The 27974-nt window shown below is 37.7% G+C and overlaps 2 protein-coding genes and 1 pseudogene across 12 annotated transcripts in view; 1 reads left to right on the top strand and 2 right to left on the bottom strand.

The window, feature by feature from the left end:
- Positions 1-17007, top strand: part of LOC137253177 (serine incorporator 1-like) — a 63774-nt gene extending 46767 nt beyond the window's left edge. The window contains exons 2-7 of one of the 6 annotated variants that reach the window (XM_067789695.1): positions 13644-14295; positions 14359-14468; positions 14591-14780; positions 14845-15051; positions 16177-16318; positions 16383-17007. In XM_067789695.1, the coding sequence (XP_067645796.1) occupies positions 13644-14295; positions 14359-14468; positions 14591-14780; positions 14845-15051; positions 16177-16318; positions 16383-16515 (1434 nt within the window). In that variant the 3' untranslated portion in view covers positions 16516-17007. Of the gene's footprint in view, positions 1-13643; positions 14296-14358; positions 14469-14590; positions 14781-14844; positions 15052-16109; positions 16319-16382 lie in introns of those variants that run through there. The other 5 variants (XM_067789694.1, XM_067789696.1, XM_067789693.1 and 2 more) reach the window with 5 other exon arrangements.
- Positions 16068-23802, bottom strand: LOC137253184 (nondiscriminating glutamyl-tRNA synthetase EARS2, mitochondrial-like). Of its 6 annotated transcripts, none has more exons than XR_010953747.1 (5): positions 23669-23802; positions 22183-22329; positions 21975-22134; positions 21695-21912; positions 16068-16495 (listed from the first exon to the last, which is right to left on the bottom strand). XR_010953747.1 is itself a non-coding variant. In XM_067789708.1 (4 exons), the coding sequence occupies exons 1-4, from the start codon at positions 23743-23745 to the stop codon at positions 21784-21786; spliced, it is 513 nt and encodes a 170-aa protein (XP_067645809.1). In that variant the 5' UTR covers positions 23746-23802; the 3' UTR covers positions 20926-21783. The 6 variants fall into 6 exon arrangements, 4 of the variants coding, with proteins under 4 accessions (XP_067645809.1, XP_067645810.1, XP_067645812.1 ...); XR_010953748.1 differs by having other exon boundaries at positions 21720-21912; XM_067789708.1 differs by lacking the exon at positions 16068-16495 and having other exon boundaries at positions 20926-21912.
- LOC137253185 (tyrosine--tRNA ligase, cytoplasmic-like) lies at positions 23669-26856 on the bottom strand (annotated as a pseudogene).
- Positions 26857-27974: the final 1118 nt, after the last annotated feature.

The following is a 27974-nucleotide window of genomic DNA, read 5'->3' as shown; positions in this document are numbered from 1 at the left end:
AAGTTTTCCGGAAAAACTTTGCCTTAAGTAACTTTAAACAGGGTATTAACGCCAAATTTCTGCCGAAATACCTTAAGTGTCGCGTGCTCCGAAAAATAGGCAAGGCATTGTATGATCTCGAGGACCTAAACGGGAAATTGATAGGTCGCTTCCATGCTTCGGATATTCGTCCACAATGAACCAGAAAGAACGTTTCTTTGCCAAATTACAATTTGGTTTTTTTTATATCTACCTACCAATCGGACTTTTTTTGTCTGGGCGTTTTGGCGGTCGGGGACATCTGGCCCAGTATTCTCCCCGAGCACTGACCTCATAGGATGTTCACACGCGTACTCACCGAGGACCGTGAACACCCTGGATGTCCACGCTTAGGTCGGACTAGCCTTTCGGAGTTTGGACGAGTTCTCCATATCAAAATGTCTACACCTTTTTTTTTGTTTTGCCTTTGTGTGGGGGGCGATAACCACTAGAAATCATCTTTCGGAGTTTGGACGAGTTCTCCATATCAAAATGTCTACACCTTTTTTTTTGTTTTGCCTTTCTGTGGGGGCGATAACCACTAGAAATCATCTTTCGGAGTTTTGGCGAGTTCTCCATAACAAATGTCTAATTGCCGCAAAGCCCTTTTAAACTAGGAAACAGAATTAATTCCCAGCTTGACTTAACTTTTTTTTGATGGACCTTTGTTGCCCGGCTAGCTTCGAAGTAGGACTTTGAGACTCTTATCTCAGAGGTGAGTCGTGCCCCACGTTGCTTGTCGTCGGAGGTCCCTGGCAGTGGCTTCCCACAGATGATCCGGTTTCCTGTTCGCTTCGTCGTCAGGTCTTCAAAGCGAAGCAGGTTTGTTACGGTCTGCTGTTATGGTCAATGGTTACGGTCCACTTGGGAGCGTTTTCGTGCGAAAACACCTAGTGACTAGTGATGGGACCAAAAAGTTGCGATGCAATAGTATCGAAACAAGAAAGAAAAGACCGGCGATCACTAGCGGAAAAAGCAACGAGCTTCCGGCCGCAAGTAAAACGAAGAAGACGTGGAAAAATTTAGAAAAAGAAAAGCAAAAAGATAGCACGAGTTTCCGGCCGCAAGTAAAACGAAGAAGACCTGGAAAAATTTAGAAAAAGAAAAGCAAAAAGATAGCACGTCTTTCCGGCCTGGAAAAAGCAAGAGTTGGCTTTTCTTTTGCGCAGTTAATCAGAAAATTTTATAAACCAAAAAGGTTTATTGTAAAATTATTCATTTAAGGCTGTTATACAAACGAGAAGATTTGTGATTTGCTTCAGCCCAATTTTTGGTGGCCTTGCGATTATACAAAAGGATCGTATAACATCTATTGACGCAACTTCAACAGCAAAGGCGTCAAGCACAGCTCCTGCTTCATTAACATTATTGCTTACATCAACTGCACATCCCCAACTATATTCAACTCATCGCAAAACACCCTCGTCGTGCTGTGCGCATATTCAAGCGAGTATTATTGAAGGGCCAAGAGACTGCAACGAGGAGTAGCAGGGCGATTCCTTAACCCAACTACTAAAAGAAAAAACAGGTGAATGCCCAGAAACTAGGAAGAGTCGATAGCGCAAAGTACCGACACAGTCCATTCCGACAAACCTCGTTTCTACTCGTCTATTTTGGGTGGTAATAAACCTTACAACGGTTGTGTTGTGGTGACACAAGCTCCACGTATAGAATATCCAGTTGAAGTAGGTCGGCGTTTCACAGTCACACCTAGTGAGGAAAGTTCTAGTGATTCCGATTCGGATTAGGACGGCACTAAACTAATTGGTGATGAGAACCCTTGTTATCCGAAGATAAACCCCTTTCTCTACGTTTACGAAGTACACCACCACCTTTGGAAAAGCGTCCAACACTACCTCCGCCTCCAGGGTCAGCAGTACGCTGCAGCGTAATACGACGAACGCCAAAATTAGCACCAAGTCATCCAGATCGTAAAGGTCAACACGAATTTTATTGCCACCAGATTCACTCGATCACCTCGGACCAGAGCGCAACAACCACCAACAATACCAACACAGCGCGGCCAAGACCGCGCGCCATAACCAACAACAGCGACAACTTCACCAGCAATAACATCATCACCAGTAACCACGCCGGCAGAGGCCCATGGTACGTACTCTGGCGGCTATGTAAGTACCAGCAATGTACAGATATAATTAGTCAAAGAAGCTTCTAAGTAATATTTAGAGAGGTTTATACAGTCCGGTTAAACTATTTAACAAGGGTCGATATTTTTGTCAAATTGTAGTATTGAATACTTGAAATAGTTAGCTTTACAACAAGGGGCATACATTTTTTTTTATCATTTTAATAATATTTTGTTGCTTTAAAATGATTGAAGTTAGCTCTATAAGTTTTTATTCCTAAAAAGCCGTCTTTATCAATTGAAAAGATTTAGAGTTCCATTTTGGAGCTCAACCATAAATTTAAAAAAATTAAAAAAAAAAAAAAATACTTTGCGACAGCAGCCATTGGTCGATTATGCACGAATTGGCTAAAAGATTTCAACTTTTTTTCTTTTTTCATACAAATACAATATATATATATATATATATATATATATATATATACATATGAATCACTATTGCTTGCAATATCTTTCGAACGAAAAGAAGAAAATAATATACGTGTACATATTACATATTGTTATCATTATACTATGCGCATTATACCAATTTGACATTTTGTACACTCAACAATAAGTTCTACTACAACAACCTAATAATTTTGTAAGTGCAAAAGAAAAGAAAAAAAAAAAGGACGTGTGGCACTCGGGAACTGCCACGGTTAAGCTATTGCATATTATCAACTTATGCAATTATAATATTTATGCAACATTTTTTTTCTTTGATATTAATTGAAGTTTTGTCTTTGATATTAATTCAAGTCAAAATTTTTAAGCGTGGTGACCGTTAAGAAAACAAATTTTTTACTTTTATTGAATAAATAAGAAGTTAATATTGGTTAAAAAATGTTTATTATTATCTTACAAGATATGTACATACATAGGTTATTCAGTAATATTTATAATGGAAATTATAGGTTTACGGTAACTGAAATAGGAACCATACGTTTGAGACTTGATATCCTCTAAATATCTTGAAAATACCGCGTCAATGGTGGTCCCATATTTTGTTGTGGATCCTTTTGGATCATTATTTATTTTCAAATTAAATTTTTCAAAAAGAAAACTTGTCAACTGCTCTGATTTTTTATCAGCGAAATTGATGTTGAAATCGCCGGCCAAGATAAGTGGAAATTTATTAGCATTTGTACCAAGTATTTTTGCCCCTTCTTCAGAGTACTCCAGTAAAGTGCTATGAATAAAATGCTCTACCTCGTCCAATTTTCGATTCAGACCGTGTAGACCATTTCTAAGTTTGCATAAGCACGCACAAATATCTCCAACAAATGAGCACCTAAAATTAACATCGCTAACGTGTGCAATATTTATTTCAATATTCGGAGTCATAATATTAGTAACGTTATTGTTATTTTGGTAAATAGCTGCACCACCCTTTGGAGCAGTATCTCGTTTGAATTGAACAATACATTTGAAATTAAGTATTTCAATCGGATTATCACGCGTCATGCAAGTTTCGGTAAGAAGTCTCGTAACTGAATCTTGTAAATCGTATTTGTGACTATTTAGACTTTGGCAATTGATAGTCATTATTGAAATGCCATTTCAATTACTAATGAAATCTAAGACACTTTGAGCTATCGTCTGAACACTATTTAAAGACAGTCTTGAATTCTTGCAACAAAGATGCAGTCGATGCAGCTTGCTTTCGATTATATAAAACTTAAATGCGGCATATCGTTTTTTGTCGTGATATACAATTTTTCAATATTTGCCACCCGAGAGAGCGCAACATAAACGAGTTCCTGAGAAAGTGCTTTACTATACTCATATACTATTTCGTCAAAAGTTCCATGTACACCAAAGACAACAACCAATATTCACATAAATAGTACCAATTTTATGTAATCAGCCTGTTGCTAACACCGTAACTTTTTCGAATATTTTGGAGCCTTTTCGGATCTTTTTTGACAAATATCCGTTACGGTTTTTTTGATTTAGTCGCCAAGCCCGCGATAAAATCTATGCAATAGCTTAAAAAGACAAAGTAAATAATAAGTGATTATTATAACAATGTACTTTAAGGGCAAAATGAGTAAGGGCCTAAACTGTATAACACTAAATTAGTAGGTGTATAGAACAAGTATGTATGTATGTAACTTATATACACTCGCAACCGAAACACCAACACCCAACACAACCACCAACCCCCTACGATAATAACCAAAACTAGCCAGAACTTTATATATTTTTTTTTGATTAACAAAATATAAGCAAATTAATTAGAATACCTTTTATGTTAGAGAGTATAGTTTATATTAGAAATTTAGCTAATAATCCAATAATTTTTCAAAGAAAAAGTTTAAAATATTAATAATGAATTTTGAATAAACTTTGTTTGATTTTCTGCGCTTGGTAACCGGTCATGTCCGGTTCGGTTAATTTTGTTCCCTTTTTTTGCATTTAGTTTTTTTTGAATTTAAATTTTGAATGTTGTAACGGTCTGTCCGTGACATCCGGTTCGGCCGGATGTTGTTTCAGTTTGAATTTATAAGCGTTTTGAGTCGGTCTCTGCGCTTTTTTGTCAGTTTTTTTTAAAGGCATGATAGGAACTTTTTTCTGTTTATGGCGCAGGAACAGTAAGGTTGGCAAGGACCCGCCCCAGCCGACAATGACTAGCCACTGTGCACCAACACATCATACCGACCGCCTTCCTTACTGCTTCCATCGTAAATGCGAATCCATAACAACCAACACGCAGATTTTGACAATCTGAACTAACATATTTTGCTTATGTACAGATGAGCCAACCATATAGTTGAACCATGGTATTTTGTTTGATGCTTGTTCGTGATTTTTTTGATTTTTTGTTACCCAACATTGATTTTATGCAGCTAATTTTGCTTGAACATAACATGCAGCGCGCTGCTTAGCATGCAGTAATACATGTGCAGTTTAAGCAGGTGTGCTTAAAATCTAGCTGCGCGGCAATTCTGCACTTATGTTTTGGGCCTTGGAGATTATGTACCTTGGTCATTTTCTTCTAATCCACAATGGCATTGGGATTCAAATATCAACATCACAGTTGAGCGATAACAATAGATTTTGCTACACCAGGGATGGGCCTATTTTTGGCTCCTAAAACAGTTTCAGTGCCAGCGAGTGCTAGGTGAGGCGTTTGTGTGTTTTGGGGTGTTAGGGGAATAAAAAAATACATTGGAAATATCGTACGCTTCGTCTCAAACGATATTCATCGCAAGAAGGTTGCGGAAACACTAAAAAACTGAAATGAAAATATTCTGTCTCAACCTCGAAAACCAATTCCCAAACTGTGTTGCAATAGTACGAAAACAAAAATATAAATTTTTTGGCAGGAAATACGAAAAACGGAATAACCATAGACTAAAGTCGACTTTATGTTAAGCAGCGCATTATTGACATTCATTTCGCCTTCACATACATTTAATTATATGCAAGCCGATTTATTTTGCAATATATACATAAAAGTATTTTTAAATTAGTAGCATTAGAGGAAGTAGTAGTAGAAAAACGTACTAATGCACGTTTCGTATACAAACGTGGAAAAACGAAACCCTTTCAGACTTGTTGGCAGTGTTGCCGTGACCTTGAAAGAAATGTATCAGTTAACATAAAAAAAAAAAATTGCACAAACAACGACTAGTTTTACCAGTTTTGTTAAAAACATAACTACTTTCATTTATAAATTTCAAATTATGGAGGAATTTTCAAATTTCTCACATACTGTTACGGTCTGCTGTTATGGTCTACGGTTACGATCCACTTGGGAGCGTTTTCGTGCGAACACACCTAGTGACTGGTGATGGGACCAGAAAGTTGCAATGCAAAAGTATCGAAACAAACAGAAAAAAAAATCGGCGATCACTAGCGAGGGAGATAACCACGAATTTCCGGCTGAGGTAGAAGAAAATAAAATTAAGTCGAGCGAAAAAGAGAAAAAAACCACGAATGCACGAGTTTCCGGCTGGAAAAAAGGGAAAAAAGCCAAGAACTGAAATTAAAACGAGAGGGTTAAAAATCCATTCCATCAGATACCACAAACCGCAGCAGCAAAAGCTCCGCAAATTTAGCGGCAAATATATGTAAGAACTGGAAATGGGGTACATCGAATGATGTGCGGCATCACCAGAGCAATGGATACAACCACATTAGTGGCAACCGCAATAGTAATAGTCGCGGCCAAACACAATTGCCACTAATGCGTCGTACACAGCAACCTAACTGCATCAACCGTCATTTAATAATAACAAGTGTAACAACAATACACCAACAATAGGAGTAGGTGGCGCAGGAGCAACGAATCGGGAACTCAGCAAATAAATGTTAAACCACCGCAGAAGCAACAAGCACAAAGTAATAACCAGCAACAACAAGAACAACAACGTCACCAGTAACCACGCCGGCAGAGACGCACGGTACGTACTCTAGCCGGCTATGTAAGTACCAGACACTGGGTGAGTCCGTTTTTTTTCTTGCTCTAAAACGCGTACGCATCTGATACTTTGCCTTTTTGCATGTGGGTCGTGCGTTATATACCCTATTTTATGAAGTCCTCTCAGAAGGCAACCCATCATTGTCCCATTTGTGATGCATTCATTGGCAACTATTCAAATTGGGTTCCAGTAAACTGAAACCGAAAAATTCTAACATGTCCTCACTAAAGCCAGAGCAGGAAAAGTTTCTGTCTTAAACAAATCAAAAGACAGCGCGGGTATAACTCGGCTGGATGTGATAGCTTTCACATTACAACCTCCTAAGGACGGGCCCATAATGTATTTAGACAAATACGCGCCCATACTTGCTATTATATGTATTCAATCCAGATACGACACCAGTAATTATTATTTGTAATGTGTCACATTCATAATACGGCAGCATTACCAATTATGAAATTGAAATAAACTTCCTACAAATATTCACTTGCATGCACACCCAACAAAAAAATGAGTTGCGATTTTAAGTAAAATTTCGGAAACATGATTCAATGCAATTTCTATTTATGTATATTTTTCTCTGCATACTACCATGCTGTGTATGTGCGTAAGCCAACAAAAAAAAGGAACATTGTCATATCAAGACGGTAGACTTCGCTAATCGTAAATATATTTTCAACATATAAATCGAACTAAATTATATATTAATACAATCAACTTTATCCTTAAAACGTAGATTATGATTGAAAAGAGTACTTAAATGTTTGGAGAAGCGTAAATAGTTACGGTATACCTAATTTGAAAGTCTCGGATTATTAAATTTTAAGCCAAAGTTTAATACTAATAATGATCAGCTAAATGAGATACCTTTACGTACTTTTAGTTATAGAACGGTTATCTACTTTAGTATTTACATTTAAAAAAAAATTTTACCATTAAATACATAACTAATCTGAATCACTGTCCAATATTAAAGAGTTTGGAAATTTGCGTTCAAATTATTCTGTGCGTTAAGTAGACTAGAAACACAAACCTGCAAAACAAATTAAGCATACAAACAAATGTTAATTAAAGGAAAGAAAACGTAGCCATCTTATGACTATATATTCTGTGAGCAATGAAATCAAATCCATCAATTGCCAAATTAATTAAAGTTTTAATTAAATGAAAATCGTAAATAAAATAAACAAAAATAAAATAAAGTAAACTAAAATAAAATAAACTATAATAATATAAAATAAAATAAAAAAAAAAAAAACAAATATAATAAATATATATATTTATATACTCTTCCGCCCCTTTATTAATTATTAATAACTGTACTTATCAATAAGCTTACAACTAAAGTCTACAGCTAAAAGCGTACAATAAGAATTTATTCTGTTTCGCTAGTAGAGTAGATGGAAAACTGAAATGAATTTTGTAACCAGGATTATTTTTTAATGTATCTTAAATAAATTGTAATTAGATTGGGAATTCTGACGTCTCCATTTATTTAGAAGGCATAGGGTAAAACAGGTAAGGGGCCACCGAAATTCAGGTGCGTCGGTGGCCATGGTTTTTGAGGGTGGGATAATGCACCGGGCGTCGCAACAACACCCGCGGCGCCCTATGTATATTCGGCATCTTTTTGTTTTCTTTTAATTTTTCAGCGTTTTTTTTTTGATTTTTGATTTTAGCATTAGTAACCGGTCATGTCCGGTTCGGTAATTTTTTTCTGCGGCTATTTTTTTTTAATTTAAATTTTGAATGTTAACGGTCTGTCCGTGGCATCCGGTTCTGCCGGATGCTGTTTTAGTTTGAATTTATAAGCGTTTTGAGTCGGTCTCTGCGCTTCTGTCGGTTTTTTTTTTGAATCTGACAGCTGTTAGTTTGATAGGCATGATATGACTTTTTTTCTGATTATGGCGCAGGAACAGTAAGGTTGGCAAGGACCCGCCCCAGCCGACAATGACTAGCCACTGTGCACCACCACATCATGCCGACCGCCTTCCTTACTGCTTCCACCGAAAATGCGATTCCATAACAACACATATATCGTTAAATCCACACTGCAAAAATTGTTGGAGCATGTGTTGCATGTGTGTTTAATTTACGGCGACCATTTTTCTAATTTTAAAACTTGCTTTGTTTATGATTTGAATCATAAAGGAACTTTTAAAATTACAACTGAAAATTCAGTTCGAGTTGTGAATCACAAAAGCGACATTACATATTTGTGGCCTTTAGTGCGGGCGAAGCCGCCGGTAAAGGCTAGTTTATCCTAAAACGCTTAATAATTTGAACATAATAAGAGCGGTGGCATCTCTATTTTCCACAGATATATAAGGCCAAATACTCTCTCTTTATCAATCTTATGTGTGTTTGTATATTATTCTCTTCCTGTGTTCTTCGCCCCACATACCTGCACCTGATCGTCCACACCAAGCACTGAAATGTGCAAAGCGTGCCCATATGAGGAAGGCTCATACGAGCCGTTTTGCCCATCGCTGTGCTACACAAATAACCTACCCAGATTGCGCATTCACGAGTTCAAAATTGCTTCGTTCTGCGCATTACGTCACAGTTGACTGCTTGAACGAAAGAAAGAGATAAAAAAAAAGAGCTAAAAGAAAATGACGTACGAATTGCCCATAAAAAACATCTGATCTTATGTTTACATGCGCAATGCGCAATCTTCTGCGTGTGATTTGTAATTTTGCTACTATCGCAATGCTATCGCAAAAGAGGATAAATATCGCTGCTGAGCTGTGTTTAATTTGAACAATCTGAATACAATGAACGTCCGAATTGCAACAGTGTTTGGGTCATTGTAAATTTTACCAAGTAGCGCAACTAACAGCTGATCGGTGAAAATTCGCACATTCACACGCACAGTTCTCGACTCAGTTTCAAAAAAAAACTGTAGATTATTTAATTCAAATTTTAAAGTGAGATAATCCTTACAAATTTATGTATACAGAATATATATGGCGTTTTTGTTGTTATTAAAACAATAGTTTTATTTATATTAAAGCTTTTATCATTTTTTTTTTTAACTTTGAAAAATCTCCGAACACCATTCCTTCATTATGACATTCGACTGCCTAGTCCACTGCCTTCCACTCTATTCGCAACATAACCTATACTTAAGCTGCCAAACTATATAGTAAACAATGGTTTGGGTAGATTTTCTATCCTTCCTTTTGGCCGACTCATTCTGTGGTTCACGTATACTCTAAAAGGCATGTCAATACGTCAAAAAACTAAGAGACCTGTGCTGTGAGAGCAGCACATACCTTGATAGCTGTCTACCGTCCTGTTCAAAAGGTCGGGGAGTTGATAATATTTCCATAAATGGCACCCAAAAGCAATTGAGTGTCTACTTTCAAAATGTCTCCGGAATGCGAACTAAGTCTAACGTAATGTACAATATGAGTTCGCTTGCGGACTATGACGTGTTCGTTTTTATTGAAACCTGGCTAAATCCTGAGTTCCTTGATGCTGAGTTCTTTGACTCTAACCTGTATACTGTCTATCGCAAGGATCGCGATTTTTCCAAAACTGGACTCTCTAGAGGCGGTGGAGTTTTAATTGCCATACGCCGACACATCAACTCGTCGCTTGTGGAGCTGAAGGATCAAGACTCGCTTTTGGAGCAACTGTGTGTCTCAGTTCGCGGCATCTCTGAAATTTTTATCTGTGTGTCATACATTCCACCGTCTAGTCTAGACTCACTTTATAAGTCTCATGTAGATAATATTACTGATTTAGTTCGTTCTTGTGATAGTGGTAACTTTTTCATATTGGGTGACTTTAATTTACCTAATATTGAATGGTCTTACGTCGATAATAACTACTCATTGGTAAACACCACTTCTGAGATTTACCTTATTGACAGTTTCTCAAGTGTTAGTCTTTCTCAGATCAACGGCTTCACCAATCAACTGTCGAGAATTCTTGATCTTGTCTTTCTTAATTATAATTTTAGCTGTACGGTCACCGAATGCCGAGGATCCTACTTTTTCATTTAGACGTGGAAATTATGCCTGTATATATCAGGAAGTTTCTTCCGTTGAATGGGAAGCCCTGTTTCTGGGATGTGATCTTGCTCGATGCTTCAGCTTATTTAAAAACGTTGTAAATCAAATCTGCATAAACAATATACCTCAGAAAATGAAGCGGTGTTACAGAATACCATGGTATACTAGAAAGCTAAAGAGGCTTAAGAATGAGAGGAATAGGTTTTACAAAAAGTTCAAGGCCACTAAGCTAATGGCGTATAAAGAAAAATACCTGCATTATTCCAATCAAAGAGGCTCCATGGTAACTATGTTCGTAATTTTGAATCCGACATTAAGGAAAACCCTAGGGCATTCTGGACTTATGTAAATTCCAAAAAACAATGCTCAAGTATCCCGGCCTCAGTCATCTATAATTCTGAGCATGCTTCATCAACAGCTGAAGCGGCCAATCTTTTTGCAGCCTTCTGTTCCAATTTCGTTACGCCACCGGAAGACCCGCAGGAGTTGCCCACTGTGGTTGACAGCCCCATTAACTTTGGTGCGTTGACTCTATCAATTGAAGATATGGTCGATGGAATCCAGAATATTAAATCATCTACCCATACTGATATTGACGGCTTATCGTCTTATCTTTTGAAAAATTGTTTGGCTCTGGCATTTCCCCTTCTTTTAATTTTCAACAAATCTTTAGAGTGCGGCGAATTTATTGATGCGTGGAAGATAACCTTCATTAGCCCTATTTTCAAGTGTGGTAGCAAGAACAATGTCGCGAATTATAGGCCCATTGCAAAATTATCATCTGTTTCAAAATTATTCGAGAACATTGTGAAAAAAAAAAATGTACTTTGCTGTTAAACCTCTAATCACTGAAAATCAGCATGGTTTTATGGCCGGTAGATCCACTGTAACAAACCTATCTATCTTCTCTGATTTTTGCATATATTATTTTAATGACCGTTGTCAAGTTGATACTGTGTACACCGAATTCTCAAAAGCATTCGATAAAGTTAGTCATTCAATTCTGATTTCTAAATTAACTCGCGTGGGCTTTCACTCGATGTTTTTATCATGGATTAAATTTTACCTCCACCAGCGTAGCTGTGTTGTGGTTATAGAAAATAACTCTTCAAACACATTCACAGCCACCTCCGTGGTGCCTCAAGGTAGCATACTTGGCCCATTACTTTTTGTAATTTTTATAAACGATATTTCCACCTGCTTCCAGCACTCTAATTTTCTATTATACGCTGATGACCTAAAGATTTTTAATACCATCGCAAACTCAGACGACGTGATTAAAATGATATCTGATTTAGATAACGTTGCTGTTTGGTGTCGTGCCAATAACTTGCCACTAAATGTTAGCCAATGCTTTCTTGTAAACTTTTCTAAATCACGTGGCCTCATTCCCACTTCCTACTCTCTTGACGGTACCCACCTCTCAACTCTTAACGAGATAAAGGACTTGGGTGTTGTCTTCGATTCGAAAATTTCTTTCACGACTCATATAAATTCTACTATTGCTAAGGCATATTCACTTCTGGCTTTTATTAGGCGTTCCTGCACAGACTTCACGGATCCCTACACCCTCAAGTTATTGTTCACTGCACTAGTTCGTTCGAAGCTGGAATATGCCTGTTTTATTTGGAGGCCATATCATGAATGCCATATTGTTAGGCTTGAACGTGTGCAGAAAGCGTTTGTTCGGTTCGCGCTGCGCTCGATGAACTTTTCTGAACCGATTCCATCTTATAAATCCATGTGCTCACTTATCAAATTAGAGTCCCTGGAATGCAGAAGAACTGTCCTATCGCTCACGTTTGTTTATGACATCATTAATGGTTTAGTTGATGCACCTTGTCTCCTCAGGAGTCTCCGATTCCATATCCCTATAAGGCCTCTTTGTAATATACCTATTTTGTATACGGATTGTGTCCGAACCCTCTATGCCTCAAACGCACCTTTGCTTAGAGCTATGACCGACTTTAATCGCATCTCTGATTCTTCAGCTATTGATTTTGCTCTTTCTAAGTTTACTTTTAAAACAATACTTACTGATATCTTTTCAAACAGATAAATGTGCTGGTCAATCTCTTCATAGCATGTAAGTTTTATTGTGTCTATACTCAACTTATGTACTATAATATTAAATAATTATCTAATTTTAATTTAACATTGTTATCTAGTCTGTAAGGGCTTTAAATGCCATAGACTGAAATAAAGAAATATGAAATATGAAAATTGTTGTGCCTAGTAGTTTAAAAAAAAAAATATAATACAAATATAAGCAAGTGAAAATTTGAAGAAATGGGAGTAGCTCCAGGTCTACGCTCTGCGGCACAGGTAAATTACAAAAAAAATACAGCAATATGCTATGAATTATATATAAAGGCATTGTTATTGCGTACTCCTTTGTTAAACGACGTATAATATTAGTTGTATAGGTAATTCTATTCGACAGCTGCTAATACGCGTCCAAAAATATGGAAAGATGTGTCAAAAGACGCGTATTAATCTCGACAACAATAATCCGAAGCCGGAAAACAAAAATTGTATCTCTGTCTGGAGATATTTGTAGTTGAAGTATGCGATTCTCATGTGGTTGTTGTAATGTTGGTATACTCACAAAAAAAATTGTGAACATAAATGTTTTACGCGGATATAGATTTGGTCTCCAAATCGGTGTTGGACCTACCCAGGGTAATTTTTTATAAGCGCGACCGAAGGCCGCTAACCCAGAAAGGTGTTCTGCGCAAAAATACTATGGATCCTACCCCCGCTTTCGGAGGGACCCACGGGTCATTTTTCGGGTTTTCTTTAATATCTTTTGAACGAGTTAAAATTTTTATTTTCTGGTTTCGGATTATTAATACTGATGTCATTGACACCTCTCTCGATATTTTTGGACGCGCATTAGCAGTGTCATGCTGTCGTATAGAATTACCGTTGTATAACTGTGGTTTAATTGTTTGTATGTATTACACATCTAAATATACTTTCAAATCGCCTTTTTTTCTTCATGTGGAACACTTCTGCAACGCATCGTTCATATATACATGTGCATAGAGTGCTTTGTGTTGCACAGGCACAGTGGCAAGCTGGTGCTGCAATGCTGGCCCAATATGCAAGAACTCCACCTCGTCGCGTTTCGTGTACGCCTTCATGCTATTGGTGGGTACTGTTTTAGGCGCCATAGCACTTTCGCCCGGACTACAGGATACACTCAAGAAGCTACCATTTTGCATCAATTCCACTTCGACAGTTAGCGCCAAAGCTCTTTCTTATACTGGTAGTCTACAAGTTGATCGTGAATACGCGCTCGGTTATATGGCGGTATATCGTTTATGTTTCGGTTTGGCCTGTTTCTTTACGAAAGCTCTTTCTTATACTGGTAGTCTACAAGTTGATTGTGAATACGCGCTCGGTTATATGGCTGTATATCGTTTATGTTTCGGTTTGGCCTGTTTCTTTACGCTGATGGCATTGATAATGTTGGGAGTGAAGAGCTCTCGCGACCCACGTTCTCATATACAAAATGAATTTTGGGGATTAAAATTTTTGATTTCCTTTGGTGCTGCAATTGGTTCAATTTTCATACCAGATGACTCATTTGGACCGGCTATGATGTGGGTGGGCTTAATTGGCGGACTTGCATTCATTCTTGTGCAGCTGGTGATAATTGTAGATTTTGCACATTCGGTAGCTGAAAATTGGATTGGTTTGTTTGATTGTTTTATTCGTTCTAATTTTTTGGTGATTATATTTTACTTTTCTTTCGCAGAAAATGCGGAAAACAATCGTGGATACTTGTATGCTTTGGTTGGTGTAACGCTTACAAGTTATGCTTTGTCGCTTGTTGGCATTTCCTTATTATATATCTACTTTACTCATGTAAGTTTAAATATATTTAAAATTAAGGCTGTTCGTTAGCCTCTCAACATGGAACGCACTAGCTTTATTTCATATTACGAGTATACACAGATTTATTAATTTTAATATTGTTATCTTAATAGTCCGGCGGTAGTAGTTGCGGTCTTAACAAATTCTTTATTTCCTTCAATCTCGTTCTGTGCTTCGTGATAAGCATTCTTTCTGTAATGCCCGCTGTACAGGATCGTTTGCCTCATTCGGGTTTATTGCAAAGTTCACTGGTTACTATCTACACTGTCTACTTGACTTGGTCTGCTGTTGTTAACAACCCAGGTTTTCCAAACTATTGCCTTAGTATAAAATATAATCCTTAAAAAATTTACTTCTATTTCAACAGAAAAAGACTGCAATCCTGTCATGTTTGGTATGATAAATGGCGTTGCTGCAGGAAATGCAACTTTGCCGCCTCCTACACATAACTCCAAAGTAACTTTCGATACGACAAATATCATTGGATTAATAGTTTGGTTATTCTGCATTCTATATAATTGCATTAGCTCAGCAGTTGAAGTATCAAAAATTAATAATGATGGTGAAAGGGGTGGTAAATATTTTTTATTGTTGAATAAATTTTTTAGTTCATTATTTCAAAAGCTTTTCCATTTCACTCAAGCACAACACACACTATCAATACACCAAGCAAATGATCATAACTTATTTGATTAACACAAAAATCTTTACCAGTAACTCCCTATGTCTAGTTTCCATATTAAGAGTAAGAAATTCATTGATTTTTTTGGCATAATTCGCCGACTTGTTCACATTACTTCAATTAATGGTGTTTAATTGAGAACGCTTGGGTCAGTGATGGAGCAATTAACGATGTAGAATCTTCTCTGAAAAGTTAAAAGATAAAAACACTCCCTTAAATAAGACACCATCAAAATTGCTTTGAACCACATGCACCTAGCATCACCAAGGGACTATAAATTGATGGCCGAACAAAATATCGGATGCTGTATCTAAAACGCTTTAAGCCAGTGCTGTGACAAAATTTCATTAAAAGGCTTTAGAAACATAATGTACCAGATACCGGAATATGAAAATGAATTCAGAAATCGACTGCTGAGTGGAATATCGCCCTTTCTCTGATGCCGCTTCGAAAACGCCTTATCTCAGAAAATGTTTGAATGACGCTCTATCTCAAAATTTCTTTCAAAAACGTCCTATCTCAGAACTCGGTTGAGAACGCCCTATCTTAGAATTTTTTTTTTCATAAACGTCCCAGCTAATGTCGAAATGTACTGAACTTTACTTCAGATATAGCGTTTTTAAAACAAATTCTGATGTAGGGCGTTGTTCAAACGGCATCCGAGATAGGTGATATTCCACTCAACAGTCGAAATAGGTCTAGCAGTAATTTGCCAAAATAAATCGCCTTTTATTAAACAGCCGTAACAAGACCAACTTTTATTCAGCCAACGAAATATTCCCATACATACACCTTTTCTCAAATTTAACCATTGTAAATTGTTAACAAATACTTTTTTTTTTCATTTTATTTCATTATATATTGTATCTGTTCACAATGAATTAACAACACACGCAAATGTGGCAATATTGGTGCAATGGATATATTTTTAATAAATGTAAAATTGTAAGTTATTTGAAATATTAACTTCAATGTAAATGCTTTTGAAAATCCACTAACAAATAGTTTTAACAGAAGCTCTCTCAGATGCAGAAGCTGGTGCAGAGAAAGGCGTTATTGATAACGAAACCGAAGGTGTTACATATTCTTGGTCCATGTTTCATATTGTTTTCGTTTGCGCTTCCTTATATGTCATGATGACGCTTACCAATTGGTATAAGTAAGTAGATATATTATGAATTTTTAAACATTTAGAAATGTTCGCTCTTTTTTCCTTCTACTAGACCCAATTCAGATATTGAGCTATTTAATGCTGCTTCGATGTGGATTAAAATAATATCCAGTTGGCTTGGAATTACTATATACGGTTGGAGTTTAGTAGCACCAATTATATTAACTAATCGTGATTTTAGTTAAATAGTGAAATGAAGAGTTGGCACGTGAAGTAGACAAAAACATTAATTAAATTTAAATTTTTAAATGGGCTCTTCATTTATTTATGTATAACTATCCATATGTACTTGCCTAATGAGGGAGAAATAAGTAAAGCGATATGGGATTCCTTAACGTATTCTTTTAAAAATAATGGAAGCAAGTACTATTATTATAACAAATATTGTAGAATTACATGAAATGATTCTTCAAATCTATATAGAATATCTCAATACATAGATGTTCACATAAATGTTTTAAAATCAATACTTATTATAAACAAAAATTATAAGTGTACCAATTAGCATACATATTGTCACGGATATTAGCATCACTAACCTATACCATCACTAAGGCGATGCTAAGGCCATGCCAAGCAGTATTTACGTCAATAATCAAATCATGTATACACATATATAAGGCAGCCGAAAGAGATGTCACACACAGATGCATTTACTTATGCGCTTATGTATGCGCGAGAGACTGTAAACTACAAACGTTCACATCAATAATTCAATCATTATGAATCTACATAAACGAATAAATAATTGCGTCTACACATATGTACGTATACGAGCAGCGGAGCGGCAATGCACAGACCCATGCATATATCTTATCTGAGTTGTCACAAGAGAGAGCAATAATTTGTGCACGTAGTTGTGGCTGGCGATTTTGTAGCGAAAATAACTAGTAAGTTCTGGAAATCGAAGAGCCTAGAAGTATGCAGCGTAAACTATAAAAGCGGGGCAGGCGAGTAAGAAGTAATTCAGTTTGAGTTGAGCTATCAATCAGTTTGATTAAGCACGCGATCTGGCGGCCAATAGTAAAGTTTCATTTGAGTTATCAATCAGTTTGGTTATTAAGCCAGCGAGTAGCAAAGTATAAGTGTTATTGTGAAGTACTTAATAAAGGCCATTTTTCCATCATTCAATATTGGAGTTATTTATTCAACAGTTTAGTGATTCGAACTTAGCAGAGCATTGCAAATAAGAGGATTTGCGGCAGATTCGTTACAATTGGTGTCAGAAGTGGGATTGTTGAATAAATTCCAGAGGACAACAAGGACATGGCAAAGTTCAGTGAATTGAAGATCCGGCAACTAAAGAAGGAGTTGGAGAGCCGTGGATTGAATACAAGCGGCGTTAAACTTGAACTTCAGGCACGGCTACGAGAGGCAATGGAAGCAGAAGGAATCGATGTGGAAGAGTATGACTTTCATCTTGATGGCGAGGAAATAACAAAAATGGAAGAAACACCGCAGACAATGGCGAACGCAGACCTGAACATGATATTGGCTGCAATATCTGCTCAAACATCGACAATGTCATCACAGATGGAATCTCAAGAGACACGTATAACATCAAAGATGGAATCTCAAGAGACACGTATAACATCAAAGATGGAAGCACAAGAAACGCGTATATCCGAAATGTCGTCGCAAATGTCATCTCAGCTGGAATCGCAGGAGAACCGTATAACAGCGAAGATTGAAGCACAAGAGGCTGAAGTAGTTATTAACTGTGAACAGCTCCAGGAACACGTTTCAGCTAGTAATACTGATCTTTCAAATGACATCACGGCATGGATACAGGGGCTAGAGGAAGCATATCAGAGCCGCACCAACGTTGTGAAACATCAAATTGACACTGGAGATGCGAGGCCGATCCGTCAAGCTCCACGTAGTGTTCCACTGGCGAAGTGGGAAGTTGTGAGTCAAATCATTCAAGAAATGAGCGTCAGCGGCGTCATCGAACCATCAGCTAGTCCATGGAGCTCACCGGTAGTACTTGTAAAAAAGAAGGATGGAAAAATGAGGTTTTGCGTGGACTACCGGAAGTTGAATGACGTAACGAAAAAGGATAGCTACCCATTGCCAAGAATTGACGACACTCTCGAATCGCTATCTGGCACGAAATGGTTTTCCACGCTGGACTTGAAAAGCGGCTACTGGCAAGTGGAGGTGAAGGAGGAAGATAAAGAGAAAACAGCCTTCAGTGTCGGTGATGGTCTTTGGCAATTTACAGTGATGCCTTTTGGACTTTGTAATGCACCAGCTACTTTTGAGAGACTCATGGACCAGGTACTGAAAGGACTACATTGGAAAACATGCTTGGTGTACCTGGACGACATCATCGTATTGGGCAAGAACTTTGATGAACATCTTAAGAACTTGGAGGAAGTTTTCCAGAGAATAGCTGGCGCTGGTCTGAAGTTAAGTGTGCGCTGTTTAAAAAGGAAGTCAATTATTTGGGTCACAAGGTAACGACAGAGGGCATCTGCACTGCGAACGAAAAAATAGAGGCTGTACAGGATTGGCCAAGACCACAGAACCTACATGAATTGAGAAGTTTTCTTGGGCTGTGCACATATTACCGCCGATTTGTACCAAATTTTTCCAGCGTAGCCCATAGCCTCCATGAGCTTACAAGAAAAAACAAAGCTTTTGAATGGAAGAAGGAGCAAGAAGTGGCTTTCCAAACATTGAAGGAGCGTTTGTGCACTGCCCCAATGTTAGCATATCCGATTCCAGGAGCAACATTTATTCTAGATACAGATGCAAGTGGATATGCTATAGGAGGCGTTTTATCACAACTGGTCAATGGACAGGAGAAGGTAGTTGCATATTACAGCCGTTCGATTGGAAAACCAGAGAGGAACTACTGTGTTACGCGGAGAGAGCTGTTGGCATTGGTAGAGTGCATTAAACATTTTCACAAATACCTCTACGGCCAGCGATTCCATGTCAGGACAGATCACGCAGCATTGAAATGCTTCTGCAGTTCCGTAATCCGGAAGGACAATTGGCACGGTGGATTGAGCGACTTCAAAGCTATGAATTTTCCATTGAGCATCGAAAAGGTAGTACCCATGGAAATGCCGATGCAATGTCACGAAGGCCATGTAGTTTGGAATGCAAGCACTGTTCAAAGGCCGAGGCTAAAGAAGACATTATAGATGTCCGGCTAATGACTATAACGTGTACGGATGAATGGGACAAGGAACAACTAAGAAAGTGTCAGCTAGAAGATACAGATCTGTCACATGTTATGCAAGGGCTCGAACGAAACGAAAGACCAAGCAGAGAGGATATGTCAGCAGAGAGTCCCATTGCGAAGTCATATTGGGCACAGTGGAACAGTTTGGAATTGATATCCGGTTGCTTGCATCGAGTATGGGAGAGTGAGGATGGTCAATGCAAGAAGAAACTGATAGTTGTTCCCAGAAAGAGGATTCCTGACGTGCTCAGCGAGTTGCACAATGGTCCAAGTGGAGGCCATCTTGGAATCACGAAGACACTCGAGAAAATTAAGCAGAGATTCTATTGGATTGGTTGCCGTCAGTCGGTCACCGAGTGGATTGCCAATTGCGAGGTATGCAACAGAGCGAAAGGGCCCAAAACCCGAAGTCATGGCCAGATGAAGCAGTATATTTCAGGTGCACCATTTGAAAGGATCGCCATGGATGTCGCAGGTCCATTTCCTACTAGCAACCGCGGAAACAAATACGTACTGGTGGTTATGGATTATTTCAGTAAATGGCCAGAGGTATACCCAATCCCAAACCAAGAAGCAGAAACAGTAGCAGAAGTAGTTAAAAACGAATGGGTTGCAAGGTATGGTGTACCAATGGAGTTACATTCTGACCAAGGCAGGAATTTTGAATCAGCTGTGTTCCAAGAACTGTGCAAGAAGTTGGGCATTCGAAAAACACGGACAACTGCATTGCATCCTCAGTCCGATGGTATGGTGGAACGTTTCAATAGAACATTGGAGGAGCATTTAAGGAAAGTAGTAGACAAGTACCATAAGGACTGGGATACACACATATCATTATTCTTGATGGCCTACCGATCGGCAGTACATGACACAACGGGCCAAACTCCCGCAAAGTTAATTTTTGGCAATGACCTTCGACTGCCAGCTGATTTGAAGTATGGGATAGATGCCGATGCGGAGAGGAATGTCAAGAAATCCACTGATGTCTTAGAAGAAGAGCTGAGAGAGATACACGATCTGGTAAGGCAACGAGCAAAGATTATGAGTGACAAGATGAAAGCGAGGTACGATAAAGCAATTAATTCGGAAGGGTTTCAGGAAGGAGATTTGGTGCTGCTATACAACCCACAACGAAAAAAAGGTTTGTCCCCAAAATTGCAGTGTAACTGGGAAGGCCCATACAAAGTTGTAAAACGGATCAACGATGTAGTGTACCGCGTACAAACCACTACCAAACCACGAACTAAAATGAAAGTGGTTCATTTGGAGAGATTAGCAGGTTTAGATCGAGAGATTTGTCTGATCGGGACGATCAGACTTAGGTGGAGGGCAGTGTCACGGATATTAGCATCACTAACCTATACCATCACTAAGGCGATGCTAAGGCCATGCCAAGCAGTATTTACGTCAATAATCAAATCATGTATACACATATATAAGGCAGCCGAAAGAGATGTCACACCCAGATACATTTACTTATGCGCTTATGTATGCGCGAGAGACTGTAAACTACAAACGTTCACATCAATAATTCAATCATTATGAATCTACATAAACGAATAAATAATTTGCGTCTACACATATTTACGTATACGAGCAGCGGAGCGGCAATGCACAGACCCATGCATATATCTTATCTGAGTTGTCACAAGAGAGAGCAATAATTTGTGCACGTAGTTGTGGCTGGCGATTTTGTAGCGAAAATAACTAGTAAGTTCTGGAAATCGAAGAGCCTAGAAGTATGCAGCGTAAACTATAAAAGCGGGGCAGGCGAGTAAGAAGTAATTCAGTTTGAGTTGAGCTATCAATCAGTTTGATTAAGCACGCGATCTGGCGGCCAATAGTAAAGTTTCATTTGAGTTATCAATCAGTTTGGTTATTAAGCCAGCGAGTAGCAAAGTATAAGTGTTATTGTGAAGTACTTAATAAAGGCCATTTTTCCATCATTCAATATTGGAGTTATTTATTCAACAGTTTAGTGATTCGAACTTAGCAGAGCATTGCAAATAAGAGGATTTGCGGCAGATTCGTTACAATATACATATACACTCGGTTAATATATACAAACATAAAGTATTTGTGTCAACGCGTAAAATTCGATAATAAATTTGAAATACGATGAGCGCAAACTTAAACGAACTGTTTCTACTTTTCAACATATTTCTTACCGTAAATGTAGTCCTACACACTTACATATGTATTATCCTCTATAAAAGTATTTCGGAACATTTATACAACTATTCAGTTTTATTTTTTGTTATATTTCATTATTTCTTTGCTGCTTTTGATCCGCTTGTTCACGCTGTTTATTAATGCAGCTTTTGAGCCGCTGCAGTACCGCTTCACTACTTAATATGTTCATCATTTCTGCAACACCAGGACCTTCCTAAACTTTTTAATAAAATTAAAATAATTTGCGCACATAAGATAACTAATAAATCGTACTACCTTCAGGCCACTTAAAACTGAACGTAGTGTTTTCATAAAAGTTGCAAATTTGAGCTGATTTTTGTCTGCGAACTTTTTCAGTTTCCCATTTAACTTGTCTTTTGTAAATTGAGCGCACGCTAAATGCTCTATTAAGGACTGCATTTGTTCTAGAAAAACAAAATATTTTTTTAGAAACATTGCAAAAAAGTTGTAGTCATACATGCCATGAGTTATATACTTCAATTTAAAATCGTTAGGTCGCACCCAAAGGAAACTCAATTTTGAATCGGTCAAGTCTTGCAGGAACGTTAGACGTTTGGCGGCCCACATTAAAACGTTCTCAATATGGTGATCATCCAAATCGAGATTTTGTCTAGAAATTGGATGAATAAATTTATTAATATAATAACTGTGAAGTTTGGATGTGGGAATTTCCAGCTTGCGGCTTGATCTTGACCAATAAAATTAATTTAAGGGCCCTAGCATTTTGGAGAAGTCAGCAGTGGTATCCAAATCGGAAGTGGCATTCGGGGCTATTTCGCTACAATTCGAACCATTTTGGAATAGCTTCAGGACTATTTCGTGACTATTTTAGTATTATATCTAAATCATTTCGAAATTTTTTATGGACTTTTTTCGTGATAGTTTCGGGTTTTTTTCGAATCACTCCAGGTCCATTTCAGGATAATCTCCGAATTGTGATCCCTAATCCCTAATCATATAAAAACTGTTTCGGAACAAACATGTTTTTTCAATTACAAATAAGTTTTTGCAATTGTAAAAAGATGTTCTACGTGGAGTCGCCCCTCGGAAGGGAATTGGCAAACACTCCTAGTGTATTTCTGCCGTGAAAAGCTACTCATTGAAAACTCATCTGCCTTGCCGATGCCGTTCGGAGTCGGCATAAAACATGTAGGACCATGTCGGGAACGATTTGGTTTGAACACATAAAACCTTCTAGGCCCTCCCAAACCTCTAGACCCATGTGGATCTTGGGGTTGCCAGAGACTCGGCCGTTAAAGAAACAGTATTCGCCACGGGTAGGTGAGGTTGACAATTGGGTTTGAGAAACTAGATATTGCGCTGGTTGCCCCATGAAAGGGTTGCGCTACACAACCCCTTGAATCAATTTGGTATTTTAGTCGACTCCTACGACAGCTATACCTGCCGCGGGTATATTCTAAGCCCCCTAACCCGCTGGGGTACGAAATTCGCATCATGTATTTATTTATTTCATATTTAAACTACCTCCGCCCGCCTTGAAATTATGTATTGGATTATTTTGAATCGGTCTCGGAATTTTTTGGGGATTTGGATTTGCCGAAATATTTCGCGATTATTTTAGAGATCCTTCTGGTATTATTTCGAAATTAATTTATTTTGAAACAATTTAGAATTCATGTCGGGTTCATTCAGCGACCATTTCGGTACTGTTTCTGGGACAATTTCGGTGACATTTACAATGGCATCTTTTTCCCATTACTTCGGTTCGTCATTGTTTTAAGGATTTTTTCTGACATTTAGGAATTATTTATAAGATCGTAGAAAAATTTCAGGGATTGTTTTAGGCAACATAACGGAAGTATTTCGGGATATATCAGAATTTTCTGGGGAACGGACAAATGTTTTAAATAAGAACTTCTAAGTGAACACCGTCAAGTTGGAGATCAGGCTGTCTACAGGACCAAATGTAATAAGTTTCATAAACTTACTCTTTGGGATAAGCTTGCTTGATCATCGCTTGTACTCGGCGAACCAGATATTGCGTATTTGTTGGACTCTCTAACATTTTTAGTATATGCAGTTGATAAAAATGATTTAGTAAATCGGGATTTAAGCGACTTGGATGAGAGTTCACACGTTCGATACTAAATTTCTCCGCCAATTCATTTAAAGTATAAATTTGATGCTTTTCTCCGAGAGTATGCTCAAATCCACCACCGGCGCTGACAACATAGTTGATAACAGCCTCAGGAAAATAGCCCTTATCACGAAAGTGTCTAATGCCAATATCACCCTGACGTTTACTTAACTTTGTGCGTGGACTAAAAGTGGGAGATGACCATAAGGTGGAGGTTGCCAACCAAACGCTCTATTAAGTATAAAAAGGTCTCTTTTGTCCTCGTTCACCGCAATATCCACTTTTCTTTCATAATTTAGATGGACCAGTGATATCGATATCATCAGCATACGCCTGCAATAGAATGCTCTTATGACAGCTGTTAGGATCTGCAGCTATAATTATCCTCTCCAGCAAAAGGTTAAAGAAGTCACACGATTGCGCGCCGCCTAAGCTGAAATCTCGGCTAGTTCGAATGCAGATTAAATTAAAGTATTGTTTTCTTATTTATCGATCACGTTAGATATAAAAAAAAATAATAAAATGCAAATAAATAACGGATGTGTTGAGGCTGATAAATACGAACTTTAATAATTGTTGATGTAGTTAAAAAATCTCGTAGCAATATTCACTTAATATTGCAGTTGGCTAATTTACTTGTCAGCTTCTCGCCTTCGGGGATAAGCAGAAATTTTTCTTTCCAAACAGCAACACCATCTGCATTGGTTTTTAAATCTACTGAGATTTTCTCCCACACCTTTAAAAAGTGAATTAAAAGAAGCAATAATGATGTCTCAAGAATAAAGTGTTATATATTACCTTCTTTTTAGGATTTAACTGCTCATCAGGTGTGCCACTGTAACCTTCGAATGCTAATCGACTACCAGCCGTAGCTTTGCTTGGTACTATAATAGGTTCTACAACGGTGTGATCGGCGCTATAATAAGACGAAAATAATAGTTATTCTACATCTTTATAAGCATATCCATTATCATAAGATACTTTGACGTGCATAAAACCATGCCCTCCGAAAGTATTCCACGCATTTTAGATGGCTTTAGATTACACAGCACCGCCACTAGTCGTTGATCTAATTCCTCTATGGTAACAAATTTCATCAGCCCACTTATTATTGTACGTGGCTGTGTCTCGCCTAAATCGATTTTTAGAACATATAGTGTATCGGCATCTGGATGACGAGCTACTTCCACCACTTTTCCAATACGTATATCTAGACGATGAGGGCCTTCTTCTTCAACAGCTGCTACATTATTGGTAATATTTCCACCTTTCACTTTAGCTGGTGGTGGGTAGGCAGCAGCACTTAATTTTCTGTATGCGATAAACAAGCCATTGCAAGTACATACGAAATTCGAAAAAAAAAATGGACACTTACTGTAATTCGGGACTTTCAAACGTTTTTCTAATTGGCTCTAGAAGCTTATTAATGTATTTTTCAACGGAGGCCTTCAAATCGCCAGGATGTAACTCGTTATATGCAAAGTATTTTTCCAAATCGGCATAATTATGGAATCTGACATCACCGCCGAATTCTGCAGGACGATTTACTTCAAAGCCTGGCAGAAACGATTTTGTTCTTTTTTTATAAAATCGAACTACTACAAATAATGATAAATTGTCTACAAACCTTCACCATCTTTGAATAGCGAGAACAGCACATGTTTTACAAATGACAAAAGTCCATTGTCCGTAATGTTGCCAGGCTCACAGAATGCTTTTTTTAGCTTCTTTTTAACATTCGCAGGAGAATCAAGCAGATCAATTTTGGAATCTTCCTCCGACAACGACATTTTGCCACCGGCCAAACCAGGCACTGTAATTTAGAAATATTATACTTATATCTTATTAGTTTTATATGAAATTTTTGAAAATAGGATTCATAAAATGTATACGCTTCTCATAACCCAATTGTGGCAAGTACTTTTCGGAGAATGTAAAAATTTTACGCTGATCAACACCACCAAATTGTGCACCCACATTCAAATACTCTTCATCCAAAGCTTGTAGACCTGGATAGAGCAAACCCGAAAGTAATGGATATTCTACTTGTTTTACGACTTCAGCGCCAGCCTTTCTTGCATCGTGCTGCGTCACCACAGAGCTTAATTTGTATACGTCCAGCGTATATTCTTTAGAGAGCTGATAATCAGTACATTTTACAAACTTAAGCTTATCCAATTGCACACCAATGGAACCGAGCATTGCCTTAATGACAGCCTCATAGTATTGCGTACGTAATTGGAAAGTGCCCGTGGCGCTTTCATATTATCAAGGTAGGCATGCAGATCAGCAAAGAGTATTGTAACCTGAAAGTAGTTTGATTAACGAAGATGTGTCAATTTGTTGCAGCAAATAATGGTAGTAGTGCAGTTTACGGTACCCACCGAAATTTGGGCCAAGATTTTCGAGTGAGGTATCAAAAGACGCGTATTAATCTCGAAAACAATAATCCGAAGGCGGAAAAGAAAAATTTTATCTCTGTCCGGAGATATTTGCAGTTGAAGTTGGCGATTTTAATGTGGTTGTTGTTGTGTTTATACCCACAAAAAAAATTGTGCATCACCGTGGCGGTAGCCACGGTTATACCACACACCCGGACTTGGCATGGCGTAACCCAGGGTTATTTTTTATAAGCGCGGCCGAAGGCCGCCAACGCAGAAAGGTGTTCTGCGCAAAAATACTATGGATCCCACCCCCGGTTTCGGAGGGACCCGCGGGTCTTTTTTCGGTTTTTCGTTAATAATCTTTTGTATGCCACATGTGGTTTGCCTGTTGCCGCTGTGCCCCAGTAAATTTTTAGATCTCGCTCTTTAAGTAATGCACTCAACTTGTCTTCACCCAGCGTCTCTTGCAGATGGCGGGTAATTAGTTGTTTCTTCTCCTCTGGTGTTAACTCCACCATTTTGATGATGCGTGAATAATACTTTTGAGTCAACTTTGTTTTTTTTTTGCTCACAATTTTATCCAATGAAAACACCAATTACAATGCAGCGAAACAGATGACGCAGCGACGTGCAAAACAAACGTCACCAATTTTTGAGAGCCGAGCAGCTGTTTACGAATTGGGTAGTGCTGCCAAAACAATTCAATATGAAAGATTTAGTTTTAGTGAAGTAATTCCCCAATAATAATTAGCTAGATCTTCCTTTCGTGATCACTTAAAATATTTACTTGTCCTCCGCAAAGTATTTTCGATTTTTTTTTTTCAAGTTTTCTTGCGACACAACGTATGAGAAACGCGCTTTGGACCCAGGACCGCTCATCCAAAACGGGAGTACACTTTATTTTATTAAAAAGATATTTCCAAAAGAAGTGGGAAGGTTTCATGCGATCGTCGTAAATTTGAAAATTTCCGAAAACTGGAAATCCGGTATGTGCCCACCCAGATACATTAAGGGCTATACATTAAGGGCCCAATTGGTTTTATTCGTAAACAAAAGGGTTTGCCCTTTGAAATATTGCACATAAGTTCTCAGGGAATTCCCCAATGAGAATCAGTGAGTAATTTTTAATTGGTTCTTAAAGTTACCATGGTATAACTATCACTTTTTATGTACAAATGAACACTTTCACAAGAATTTTATATATAAGTACACTCTATAATATTTATAAAACCACAAACAATTATTTTCTTTTGTTTAAATTTACGTATCATTGTAAAATTTAATAATTTATTTGATTACTAGCTGCGAGCACAATCATACAGTCATTTTATTTAATTCACTGCTTGCTTGGTGCTAGCATATGCTTTAAATTGTACCAACGAATGAAAAATGTTTTAAATAGTACCAAAGAGGAAAGCGGACCTTTTTCATTCGACTCCCTATATTTATTTAACGAGAAAATAGAAAATTTTAGACTGCCGCACTTTTTATTTATGTATATTTACGTTTTTTTATAAGAAAATAGAACATTTGTATATAAAAATCACGATTCTTTTAAATAAATAACGTTTGCTTCACCTATTTATATAAAATAGGATGTATGTATGTATGTATGTATGTATGTTTGTTTGAGGCTTATGGACTCCGAAACTACCACGCCGATTTTATTCAAATTTTCAGGATAACTCAGTAGGAACCCGGAGAGTGTTTGTGAAAAGTTTTTTTTCCGGGAAGAGGACCAAGGACCGATAAACTATCGTATATGTGGCTCGG

The sequence above is a fragment of the Eurosta solidaginis genome, chromosome 5 (genome assembly GCF_040869045.1).
Source record: "Eurosta solidaginis isolate ZX-2024a chromosome 5, ASM4086904v1, whole genome shotgun sequence".
Taxonomy (NCBI): domain Eukaryota; kingdom Metazoa; phylum Arthropoda; class Insecta; order Diptera; family Tephritidae; genus Eurosta; species Eurosta solidaginis.
The sequence above is the reverse complement of the archived record's forward strand: the minus strand, read 5'-3'. Positions and strand labels throughout refer to the sequence as shown.